The 13,980-nt window shown below is 44.5% G+C and overlaps 1 protein-coding gene across 1 annotated transcript in view; it reads right to left on the reverse strand.

The window, feature by feature from the left end:
* The window catches only part of ALLC (allantoicase), a 92,129-nt gene that overhangs the window by 40,731 nt on the left and 37,418 nt on the right, over positions 1 to 13,980 (reverse strand). Inside the window, 1 exon segment of the mRNA XM_059942628.1 lies at positions 3,642 to 3,718. Coding sequence (XP_059798611.1) covers positions 3,642 to 3,718 — 77 coding nt within the window.

Raw genomic sequence — 13,980 nt, forward strand, 5'->3', positions numbered from 1 at the left:
TGTGTTTTTGTCTACATTTTTAAGATATTTAATACAGACTCTCACGCTGAGTGCGGGGAAATAAGCACACTGCTATGGACTGAATTGTGTCCTCCGCAGATTTTGGCAGCCCTCGCAGGCTGATACACACACACATATACACTGTTGACGTGGGTAAAAGTGAGCACGATCTTCCTGAAGGGCGACTTGGGGACACAGACACGGAGACGTGTGGGACCAGGAACCACTGACACAGTCTGTCCACTCCCTGAAATCCAACCCACGGAAATGTGGGCACGTATATGTGAACCTGTGAAAACGTCTCTCGCAGGGTCACAGGCAAACCTCAGAGATATCGCGGGTTTGGCCCCAGACCACAGCAACAAAGCGAGTCACACAAAGTTTTTGGTTTCTCAGTGCATAGAGAAGTTACGTTTACACTATACTGTAGTCTATAAAAACAATGTACGTACGTTAATTTAAAATACTTTATTGCTAAAAAAAAATGTTTACTATCATCTGACAACAGAGGGCGGCCACAAACCTTCAATTTGTAAAAGAAGAAAAGCATTATCTGCGAAACACAAGAAAGCAGAGCACAACAAAACGAAGTAGAAAGTATGCCTGTATTTACAAAAACCAAAATATAAAAACAACCTAAATGTCCAAGTGCAGAGGAATGGTTAAATAAATCATAGCACAGCCATACAATAATAACTAATGCAGCCATTTAAAATTGTTTATGCTGAATTTGTATTTAGGGGGAAAATGATCAAATACAATTAATGCGGTAAAAAAACACAACAGCAAGTACAGAGAGAACTAAAAGTAAGCGGCCCTCAAAGTTAACAGTGGCTGAATCTGAGGGGAAGGATAACGAGTGATTTTTATTTTATTCTTAACACATTTCTAGATGTCCACTTTTTTATACTAAGCATGTAAATACGGAGAAAAGGATTTTTTAAATTGTTAACGATAAAGAAAGAAATGTTAACAATAAAGAAATTAGGAAATTTCAAGTTTAGAGGGAGTGACGGACTTAACACATCCCCATAAGTTTTGCGGTTGAGCTGGAGAATGAACTAGACCCTTCTCGCTCTGCCAGATTTTAGGTCTGTGCTGTTTGAGCATCAGACAGCCCGTCTTCCACCTGACGATCCAGGTAGATGGATGACCAACCGCAAGAAATACACCCAAACATTGTTTCCTTAGAAAGTCTGTGACAGAGAGTAATGGACACGCACAGCCCCTGGACACACAGTGAAAGCCCATCATTGTTAATTATGTACAGACCACTTTTGTAATACTAGGTAGCCACTTTTAAAAGCACAACGTATCTATATGTGTTAATAAGAAACCATATTAAATTCTGTGGTGAAAGAAAAAGGAAGATACACAGCAATGCTTGCAGCATACACACGCCTCTAAATCCTTGAATATGCAAAGCCTGTCTTACAAGGACACTCCAGAAACTTTTAACAGTTGCCTCTGGGGATATAAAGTGGGCAGAAGATTTACTTTTAATGTATACCTTTTAAAACGATATATTTACCATGGGTGTAAGTTACTCTAGCCATAAAAAATAGTTAATTTTTAAAAATTACTTTGATATAAGAGAGGTTAAAGGCATTAAACAACTTTGCCAATACACCTCCCAATGTGCTCACTAATTTTTAATAGGCAATATTTTAAATATTTTAAGTAAGACATACTTTAAATTTTTTAAATAGGAAATGTTTTGAATTTTTCAAAGTAGGAAACAGCACTTGGATCTAGGAATGGATTTTGCCAGGTGACGCGGTGACGGTGGTGGCAGTGGCAGTGGATGCCACTTACCGTAGCACACAGCTTAGTTAATGACAGACCAGGACACAGACCTGAGCCTCCACCTCCAGGCTGGCGGCTTCCCCTGAACGTGGTCTCGACCAGCTGACTTCTGAGGACACGCAGACAGTCAGGGGGAACAGCTTCTCTCTCCACCATCCAGCTGCTACAGAACTCACACTCAGCAACCCCCCACCCCCTCTACCCCAGCTCCCGGCTTACCGGGAAGGGTCAAAACACCTTTCACCTCGAACATCAAAAACTCTGAAAGCCACGGTAACTATTTTCTGTTTGTTTTTAAGTTACAAGGTCTCCAAGCAAACATGATCAGGTCTTCCCTTGGGAGAAAAGGCCTTGCATTTGGACGGATATTTGGGTCCATCTAGTGGAGTTTCTAGCACACCATATAAAGAATAGAGCACATGCCTTAAGAATAACTGGTTTACAACAGAAAAAAAAAAGTCTGTCAAAATAAGGGAGAACCATTGACAGCGGGGGTCAGGCTCCCCCCAGAAAATGTATGTCTAGTGATACGTGTCTTTGCCAGAAAGGACCCATAAGCCAACAATGTTCCCTGAGATTTCTATCCATTCTCCAGAAAGAGATGTCCTTCATAAAGTTCAGAAACACTGTGCCTCTCATGATTTCAGAACAGCTCTCAGACGTATAAAAGGCACAGGGGAAGGGTCTCAGACATGTGAGTGGCACCTTTGCAGAGGCCTAAGGAAAAGCATTGTAAAGAAATGACGGTAGGGTTTTGGAAGGTTAAGTGAAAGGAACAGCGTAGCTAATAAGCAGGTCATGCTTGCTCCATCCTTGGGCTTCCCAGCCTGGGCTCCGCTGTGTCTGGCAGGGGGTTCCCAGCCTCCTGGGCCCCCAGCCCTTGGCTGGTCAGCAGGGGCGTGAAGGCTGACTCGTCGGAATGTGGGCTCTCTGCTACCCAAGGCTGGGACTGGCCTGCTGCTGCCGCCCCTCAGACATAGAGCCTGGACCCTGGAAACTCACTGAAATTCCTTCCGTTGGGAACAGAACCGGGTAAGAGGGAAGGTGCCGTCTGCAACTTCAAGTCAGGGATTTTCATCCCTAAAATACCAAAACGGCACAACATATGAAGGATGGGGAGGAAATGGCTGCCATTTGGAGAATTCCTGCCCCTTAACGAGCACTGGGAGGGGTTTCCTGGGACTTCGCAGGTGCACATCACCATCCTGTTTACAAATGAGGACGCCAATTCAGAGAGAGGAAACGTGTGCTGGTCACAAAGCCGACAAGGTGAAAAGTGGGATTTGAACCAATGTTTGACCTGAGTCAAGCGTGTTCTCTTTCTACAACCCCAAGCATAGCGCAGGCCGGCCCACAGAGGGGTCCCGATTAACCGGGACAGAGTCCCCTGGCACCCCTACACCCGCCCCACCAGCCGCTTCCCGGGACAGCCAGCCCCCAGGCAACCTTGACCAGGGCGCATTGAGCATCAGACAGCCCGTCTCCCCCGCCAAGGGGCTTCGGTGGGAACATAACTTCTGCATTTCCTTTCACCATCCAGCAGCTGCAATGGCTAGGTTAGCAAAAATAAATAAAAAGCTAAGACTAAGCTGTGCACTTCCACCCCACGTGAAGTGGCAGCCGCGACAGGGCAACGGCATTGCTTCTCCAAAATCAAGGTTCACGAGGGAAGAACATGCAGCACCTGAAAGGCTGAATCATACAGGAGGCTCCTGGGAGGAAGGGTGGGCGTCAGAGAGAGAAGGGGGAGGAAGAGGAGGGGGGAGAAGGGGGCGTAACGTCTTTAAGGAGCTCGACAAGCGGCGGTTTCTCACCCCACCACCCCGCGTACTCACTTGATTTGTCGGGATAAACGATGGAACGCTTGCCACCTGGAAGGCACGCTTATGTCACAATGTACCACCGGCTTGATCTGAAAAAAAGAAAAAAGAAGCCTCAGCATTGAGTTCAAGCTAACAAACGCTTGTTAAATACCAACAGTAGGCACAGCATTCGACCCAAAACCCGGGTAAAGGGGGAGCAGCCTCGCTAAGAGACCGCAGGGGGGACCCGGGAGGGGACCGGGAGCGCTGGGCTCCGTGCCGGGCGGTGGCCAGGAGTCCAGCCCGGGCGATGCGGGCCGCTGCGCTGAAGGGCTGTGTGGCCCAGGGGGCGGCGAGGTCCCCGCTGAAGGCGCCCGGCACGGGGCCGAGTGGCTCACGCCGAGGATGCCCCCACAGCCCGGGTGACCTCCGCTGGGGCCCCGAGACGGGACGGGGGCTTCTAATGCAGGCCGTGGGGTTCAAGCCGGGATGTCCTGGCAGGCGAGGACGCCTCCCCAGCGTGTTCTGACCCTTCTCTTCTCTTTTCTGTGAACCCAGCCTGAGGGGCTGAGCCAGCTCTGCGGCCCCATTCGACGTCGGCCTCACGCCCACCGGGGCCCAGACACCCAGGCAGGAAAGAGTCCCCGAGGCCTGCCCCCCGCCAGCCCCGTGCCCCCCCTCACATCAGGGCTGGCCTGGCCCCCTGCCCCTGGCCCGGAAGGGAGGGCCCCGCGGCAGAGGGCTTCCGCCCGGGCCTCCCACCGGCCTCCCTGCACCTCCCTGACCCGCCAGGCCGCCCGGTCACATACAGACAGGCCAGCCAACCTCTGATGCTGGCGCAGGTCCACTGAATTATCCCAAGTTGAGTCGAAGTCACCGACAGCGGCTCCTTCCCCGAGAATAACACCCAACCAGTACCCTCGGGGCTCACCACGAGCGCAGGAGCCACCCGCACAGCCCGCTAACAGAGAAGGCAGGCTTTCCCAGCGCTGTGTTTTAAGTGAGAAGCCGGGAGCAGTGTCACCTTGTCTTCTGAAGGGGACGAGGGGGGTGAGAGGGGAAAGACGGAGGCGCTGTGGAGAAGCTGCCCCAGCATCTCGCTGTAAGCATGGAACGCCTCAGTCACGGAGGGAGCAGAACAAGTCTGGGGGGCGGCCTGGGAGAGGAGAAGCCACAGCCTCCGGGATCGGACAGACCAGGGTTCAAACTCCAGCCCAACCCCTTACTACCTGTGTGACTTTGGAGAAGCATTTCACCTTTGAGCTACAATTTATTAATTTGGGAATGGCGATGATACACCTTGCAGGGTTTTTATGAGATAACATTTTACAAAAGGCACAATGCCATACCTATCACATACGATAAATACACAGTCTAGTAAATATGAGAGTCTCCCAAAACACACAGACACGCAGAATCCGGGCCGGGCGGCGGGGGCGGGGAGAGAGAGACGATTTCGGCATCTCAGTTGGATTACAGCCTGAAGAGAATTGCTGATTTTACCCACAGCCAACTGCTCGTCCCCAGACACCCCATCTCGGGACATGGCACTACCCTAGACCCACTTGTTCAACTACCAAGCCTGGGAGACACCGGTGGGTCCTCTCTTGCCTGACACCCACAACTAAGCCATCAGCCCACCTCTCAGTTCTACCTCAAAACTGCATCCTGGGCCATCCCGTTCCTGCCACCCCGCTGGCCAAGCCTCCCCATCCCTCCCCTAACTCATCTCCCCACCCCCACAGTCCTTTCTTCACAGCAAGTGGAGGAGCCTTTGTAAACACAAATCAGGACACGATCACTCTCTGACTTAAGGCCCCAGTGGTGGAAAGACCCACACTTCCAGTAGGTCCCCACTCCTCAGCTAGCCCACGCGGCCATGTGCTTGGCACCGCTGCCTCTCTGCCCTCTTCCCTCCCCACACCACCCCGCATGCCTGCCTTCTTCCAGCTCTTTAAGCACCAAGCTTGTTCCCGCAAGCACAAGGCCTTGACCCTGGAATGTTCTCCCACATCTTTGCACGGCTTGCTCCCTCTTGCATTAAGAAGTCAACTTGGATGCCAGCTCCTCAGAGAGGACTTCCCTGATGATCATGCACCTTGATATATGTTCACCACAGCACTTGATATTACCTAATACTTTTGTGTTTATTTATTTGCTTATTATTGATTTCTCCTTGTAGAGTGTAAGCCTCCTGAGAGCAGGGACCTTGTTTGTCATGTTCAACAAAGTATTCCCAGTGCCTGAACAATGAGGGGCCCATGGTAGGAGTTTGATAAGTATTTCATGAATATGAATGAAGAATGAATGAATGAATGAATGACAAGTGAGAAACAGCTCTGATACTCTGGAAAGAATCCCAGAAAAAGTGAGTTCACTGAGGATTGTGGCAATGCACACCTACATCCACTGTTACCCTACTGTCATACTATATATAAAATTATATATACTTGCGTACTAATAGTGACAAAATCAATGCCATGAATATCAACAACTACCATGAATTTGCAGACCTAGTTTGAAAACAAAACAACAGAAATTATCCTCTGCAAAATTCTATTAAGGTACAGCTACTCTAAGAAGCAGTTTTCTGCTTGATTGCATAAAATTATGGAAACAATGAACTAATTGCTTTTTTACATGTTAATGATTCATTAACCCTAATATCACCTGCCTAATTAAATGACTCCAGCAATTAAATGCATGCTTTTGGACTTTTTCCCCTGTACTCCACATAATAATCTCCAAAGAAGTACCAAGCAAACGTGCTTTTCTGTTACTGTCTGATGGTGATGACAGTTTCAAGACTCGTGTCATTCACCTGCCCTGAGAGGCAGGACTTAACGGGCTTTAGAGCTCTTTAACAAGGGTCCAGGGTAACTGAACCAAATCTACCTCAGTGATGGAAGACGCTCAAGGCTACCAAAGGTGTGTTTCCCCAAGTAGCGCCTATGGTTTACTGAATGCGTACTATGTGTCAGGCACTGCACTCAGACCTTTATATGCATTCATACCTAATCCTCAAAATCACCAGGCAAAATATCCAGGTAACAAAGAATCAGAGACGTTGTATAATCTTCCCAAGAACACACAGCTATCAAGCGTCCTAGCCATGATAAGCCAACAAAAAATATTTCATTATAGTTTTTGGCAAAATGGAGATTTGAACCTACACCAGTGTACCATTTAGGAGCCTATTTGGAGCCATCCGCGATTCCAGGACTGGCTCCGTCACTTTCTCCCTGTGTGACCTCGGTCAAGTTGTCTCGCTTCCCTAAACCTGCTGCTCCGTGCATGCAACACAGATCCAAGTGGTGTATATGTAGTAAGTCAGACAGAGAAAGACAAATATTACATGAGGTTACTTGTCTGTGGAATCTAAAAAAGAAATATACACATGAATCTATACACAGAACAGAAACAGACGCACAGACATAGAAAACAAACTACGGTTCCCAAAGGGGAAGGCAGGGGTAGGATAAATTAGGAGTTTGGGATTAACAGATGCAAACTACCACACGTAGAATAGATCAGCAACAAGGATTTACTGTATAATACAGGGAACAATATGCAATATCTTGTAATAACTTATAATGGAAAACAATCTGAAGAAAATATGTATAACTGAATCACTTTTCTGTACACCTGAAACTAACACAATATTGTAAATCAACTACACTTCCATAAAAAATACAAATATAAAATAAAATTTGGCTAAAGGAAAAAGGTAAAAAAAAAAGTAGTGCCTGTGCTACAGGTTTGCTGGCGATATGAGTAACACAAAGTGAGAGGACTCGCTCTCCGGTGCTCAGCAAGGCGCCTGCAGTGAGTTCAGAGCCCAGCTGACAGCAGTGGTTTTTTGCTCCTTCTGCACCATCCTCCTCCTCCGACAGCCCTCCGTGAACATCCACGCGGCCCTTTTCACACAAAACGTCAAATAAAAAAGGCCCATTGGGCTTCCCTGGTGGCACAGTGGTTGAGAATCTGCCTGCCAATGCAGGGGACACAGGTTCGAGCCCTGGTCTGGGGGGATCCCACATGCCACGGAGCAACTGGGCCCGTGAGCCACAACTACTGAGCCTGCGCGTCTGGAGCCTGTGCTCCGCAACAAGAGAGGCCGCGATAGTGAGAGGCCCGCGCACCGCGATGAAGAGTGGCCCCCGCTCGCCGCAACTAGAGAAAGCCCTCGCACAGAGGCGAAGACCCAACACAGCCAAAAATAAATAAATAAATTTTTTTTTAAAAAAAGGCCCATAGCTGATTTACGTGCCCCGCTCCGCGGAGAACGGATGTCAGCTCCCCGCTGACGATGGATCTACAGGTTGGCACTGATGCTCTGGGTGACTCCGAATTTGCGGGCCCCCCAGAGAAAGCAGCCCACAGTGAAGACAGCCACGCGGTCTATGGAGGCTGCTGGCCATCCCAGGAGTCCCCACTCGGAAGCAGGGTCACAAATAAAACCACCCCAAGGAGAGGAGAGTAGCTGCCCCAAATTCTGCCCAGCTGCGGACCCCCGGAAGGCACTCGGTCATCGTTGCATTCATTTATTTAAGCCCTATTTGCGAGGACACCCCTCCATGGGAGGAACTGTGCTAAGTGTTAGAGACGCAGAGGCGAGCAAGACCGGCATCACACCTGGCCTCGGAGGGCTGGGAGGCATGGGGACACAGACCACTGGACGAGCGATCCGTAAACAAGGAGACGAGCGCACGCAGCTCTGTGATGAGGGCTCTGCGGAGGCCGGCATGGGGCGCACTCGATCCTCACAGCGACACAAAGCAGGCTTCCTGGTGGAAGCGGCCTCTAGGTGGAGACCTGATTTATAAGAAGGAGTCAGTCCATTGAGGATGGGAAGACCTGTTAAATGAGGCAGGAGGAACAGCATACACACAATCCTGGTAGAGGACGTTGGATACATCCCCGTGGATACAAGGTCTTTGGGAAACGGAAAAGTCTAGACTAGACACTGGACACAGAGGGAGGAGTGGTGAGAGGCAGGGCTGAAGAAGAAAGCCAGGGCCAGATCAAGGAGGGCCTTCACATCCGCCGTTAGCAGTGTAGACCCCATCCCCTTGGAGAAAAGAGGCATGCCTTGAAGTGTCTGAACCAGGGAATTGATGAGATCCAACTGGAAAGGGATGGGCTGGGTGCAGGAAGACCAGGTGGAAGGCACACGACTCTTTCTAGGAGCAGCTCTGGGCGCCCTCAGCAAGAATGGGGCTCAGTAACTGAATGGGCTTGAGAGGAGGCACAGGAGAGACAGGGCGGGAGGGGGCGGCTGGGAGAAGTAAAAGCTAAGATGATTATCTAGGTTTCTGGTTTTAGGAGTTGAGTGTACAGCTCCATTCTCTGAAAAAAGGAACACAAAATAACAACTGGGTTTGCGGGAAGAGGCCAGTGAGATCAAACGTGGACATGCTGAATCTGAGGTATCCTTGGGACATCCAAGTGACAGTGCCCTGTAGACAGAGATACGGATCCTGCGCTAGAGAGAGGCCTGGGTGCCTTGGGCACAAGGATGATGGCGGATGATGAGGCAGGTACACTGCCCGAATGAGAAGAGGGAAGGAACCGGGGTAGCACCTGGAGGGAAGTGGGGACTCCAAGGACAGACAATGACACTGACGCCACAAGAAAAATTTAGGAGAAACAACCAGAAGGAATAAGAAGAGAGCAGGGTTTCAGATGACAAGGAAAGAAATCACTTCGAGAATGAGAAAGAGTACCAGTTCCCACCCACCAGCGCAGCTCTAAACAAAAAGGCCCAAATGTCCATCAGATGTGGAATAGATAAATAAAATGTGGTCTATTCATACAATGGAATACTCTTCAGCCATAGAAAGGAATAAAAAATCAATACACACTACAACATAGATAAACCTTGAAAACATTATGCTAAGTCTAAGAAGTCACATGCAAAAGACCATATATTGTATGATTCTATTTATATGAAATGTCCAGAATAGGCAAATCCAGAGGCAGCTATTATTACTCTTATTATCTTTTCTCATCCACTTAAGATCGTTCTAAGCAATTCTCCCTATTCTCTCCCCCATTATCAGCTTACCCACAAAAGATCCTGAATAGCCAAAGCTATCTTTAAAAAAAAGAAAAGAGATGGAGGCATTTATAATCTATAAATATAAATCTATAAATATAATCTGTAAATATATTTTTATATAATCAAAATAGTATGGTGTTGGCATAAAAACAAACCAAGAGACCAACGGGACAGAATAGAAAGCCCAGAAATAAACCCATGTGTATACAGTCAGTTAATATTCCAAAAAGGATCCAAGAATATACAATGAGGAGAGAATAGTCTCTTCAATAAATGATGCTGGAAAAACTGGACAGCCGCGTGCAAAAGAATGAAACTGGACCCCTGTCTTATACTAAACACAAAAATCAACTCAAAATGGATTAAAGACTTGCACATAAGACCTGAAACCATAAAACTCCTAGAAAATATAGGGAGTAAGTAAGCTTCTTGGCATTGATCTTGGCAATGATTTTTTGGATTTGACATCAAAAGCAGATGTAACAAAAGCAAAAATAAGCAAGTGGGACTACATCAAACTTAAAACATGAAAATCTTCCACTCAGCAAAGGAAACCAGCAACAAAATGAAAAGGCAACCTACTGAAAGAAAATATTTGCAAACCTTGTATCTGATAAGGAGTTAATATCCGAAATATACAAGGAACTCATACAACTCAATGGCAAAAAACAAAAACAAACAACCTAGTTTAAAAATGGGCAAAGGACCTGAATAGACATTTTTCCAAAGAAGACGTACAACTTGCCAAAAGGTACAAGAAAAGCTGCTCAGCATCACTCGTCATCAGGGAAATGCAAATCAAAACCACTGTGAGATATCACCTCACACCTGTCAGAATGGCTATCACCAAAAAGACAACAAATAACAAGTGTTGGTGAGGACGTGGAGGAAAGGGAGCCCTCCTGTACTGTTGGTGGGAATGTAGACTGGTGCAGCCACTGTGGAAAACAGTATGGCGATGCCTCAAAAACTTAAAACTGGAACTACCATATGACCCAGCAATCCCACTTATGGGTATATATCAGAAGGAAATGAAACCATTTTCTTGAAGAGATCTATGTACTCCAGTTAGTATTCACTGATGCATTATTCACAATGGTTAAGGTATGGAAACAACCTAAGTGTCTACCAATGGATGGATGGATAAAGAAAATACATTATATCCATACAGGGGAATATCATTCAGCCATAGAAAAGAAGAAAAGTCTGCCATTTGCAACACATGGGTGAAACTGGAGGACATTATACTAAGTAAAATAAACCAAAGAAAGACAAATACTGCATGGTGTCACTTTTATGTGGAATCTGGGGGGCAGGAGGCAGAGAGTGGAAACAGAGTAGAAAAATGACTGCCAGGGCTGGGGGTGGGGGAAATAGGAAGAGATCGGTACAAAGGTACAAACTTTCAGTTATAAGATGAATAAGGTCTGAGGATCTAATGTATAACATGGTGACTGTAATTGATAACATCACATTGCATAATTGAAATTTGCTAAGAGAGTAGAACTTAAGTGTTCTCACAAAAGAGAGAGAAAGAGAGAGATAAATATGTGAGGTGATGTGTCAATTAACTTGATGGGTGGAGGGAATCCTTTCACAATGTATACATACATCAAATCATCACACTGTGCACTTTAAATATCTTACACTTTTGTCAATTACACCTCAATAAAGCTAAAAAAATATGGTATATATCACTTAATAGAATACTCTGAATCCACTAAAAATTATTATAGGAGCATATTTGTTGACATATTAAGATTTCATGATTCATTGTTAAGTAAAAGGGGATTTGTAAAAAATAATACATAGAATATGTTCTCATTTGTGCTTAAATTAATATATTTGTAAAGTAAGAAGTATATACATGTGACCATTGAACAACACAGATTTGAACTGCATGGGTCCATTTATATGCAAATTTTTTAATAAATATATTGGAGAATTTTTTGGACATTTGTGACATTTTGAAAAAACTCATAAACTTCACAGCCTAGAAATATCAAAACAATAAAAAGGTATGTCACGAATGCATAAAATATATGTAGATACTAGTCTGTCCTTATATAGGCATAAGGTGTGTGATATTTAATATAAAATTAATAATGTGTTAGCTTTCTTTCTGTTTTTATTGATACAACTTTGTTTTCAAAAAATTACATTACCGTACATAGGCCTTTCTCTCTCATAATAGGAGAAATTGCATATCAGCCTATCATCACAGGGAAGTGGGTTTTTTTAATGCAACAATATTTCCAATACTGTATTATGAATATGACTGTAATAATGTGTGCCATAAAATTTTTATAACAATTTATTCATTAGTGTATAAGCCAGGCTACCATAAAGCAATCATATTGCTGCTTCTTCATTATCAATGCATGAATCGTTACACATGTAAATAAATATGAATTTCCTTTTCATATTACCTTTTCATTTTGATGTCTGGTGTTAGTAACATGTATAACATCTACAGTGTTTTGCATCATATAAGACAATATTGACTGTACTGACAGACGATTCATGTAAACAGGTGACATAAGCATACAGTATCAATAAATACAGTATAGTACTCTAAATGTATTTTCTCTTCCTTATGACTTTCTTAATAGCATTTCCTTTTCTCTATCTTACTTTACTGCAAGAATACAGTATGTAATACAAATAACACACAAAGTATGTTATCAACTGTTTCTGTTATCTGTAAGGTTTCCAGTCAACAGTAGGCTATTAGTAGTTGAGTTTTAAAAGAGTGAAAAGTTATACATGGATTTTCAGCTGTGCAGGGGGTCAGTGCTCCTAACTTCTGCATTGTTCAAGGGTCAACTGCATATATATGCATATATGTCCACATAGGTTAGAAGCATACAGAAAAACATGGTGGCTAATCTCTGGCTGATAGGATTATGTGTTTCCTTTTAAATTACATATATTTTCTCATTTCTCTACAACGAGCATGAATTACATAGTAATTTTTTTAACAGAAACAGAAGCTTCCAAAAATGTGTTCAGGACCGTTCAAAAGGAGAGCCAATGGCAAGGCCACCGAGAGAATACGATGGACTTGGGTATCGGCTCAGTCAGTGCAAAGTACCTCAGCCAAATCTTGAGTCAAAACACTGTTAAATTTCATTCCCTTTGCTTTTCAATCAGATAGGGAATCACATAAAACACGTTATAGACATTTATAGTAAAAGTTAATTTTAAAATTCTTTTTTTGTTAGAATCATCAGTAACTGCCATTATTCGGAAAATTCACCTCAGGGACTCACTTCCTTCTCTTCCATGACAACTTGAGATAAATAAGGTCTAAATTCGTGGTTTAATTGTTTTACCATTAGTATGCTATTTACCAGGATGAATGCACTGAAAGGACAGAATCGGAAAACAGTCCTCATGGGCAAAAAAAATACTGAACTGGGGCTCATTTGTTCTTAGAACTGTAAGAAAAGGACAGGGGAGGTCTTCTAAATTCTGCCCAAATTTATACAATTTGACATTACACACCCAAACTCTAAGATGTAGCAACAGAACTCCTTGAATTAAACTGAGAGCAAGGACATTTTTCTCATTAAATCAACGTGACACGGTCATGGAAACTCAAGATCCCAAGAGCACTGTTTTCGAGTCTAATTTTCCTTGCCCCTCCGTTTAATGAAACGTAATTCCAAATTCATTATATTGAAGCATTTTATAAGTCATTTCTATGGTTATATGAAGTATATTATTATGGCATTCTAATTAACTTAAAGTAAATTTCTTTACTGAATCAAGGTCTCTTGAGCAGTGTCTTCAATTTCCCCACTAATATATTTTGACCAAAACGGAAATTCTGGGAAAGAGTACTCTACAAAAAGCTAGGTACTTCTACTCTGTGTTACTGTCACAAAATAAGGCGGAATAACTTAGTAAAACACTTAAACATTGAACATTTGGACTTGGCCAAAGCTTACAGTATAGTATATTTAGTGTTTCTAAGAGTTTGCACTGGTATTCAAATCGGTAGCATTCATGGATCTCAAATTCTGATAGGGTGAGCTACCCAGACTTAAAGGCAGTATGAGTATTAATTTCAACTATTTACTGAGCTCTTGCAATATGCCCAGCACCATCTCATTCAATCCCAGCAACATTCCGAGAGGTATTATTTCAGATCAATACCTATAGATCTAATCACAGTATGACAAGTCATGAATCATTCAACCGTTCCTCTACTGATGGACATTCACGTGGTTCCCAGGTTTTTGTAATTACTAAAAAAAAGAACATGCTGCTATAAACATCCTTAAGGCCCAGTGTGTGAACTCACCG

This window comes from Balaenoptera ricei, chromosome 13 (assembly GCF_028023285.1).
Source record: "Balaenoptera ricei isolate mBalRic1 chromosome 13, mBalRic1.hap2, whole genome shotgun sequence".
NCBI lineage: Eukaryota > Metazoa > Chordata > Mammalia > Artiodactyla > Balaenopteridae > Balaenoptera > Balaenoptera ricei.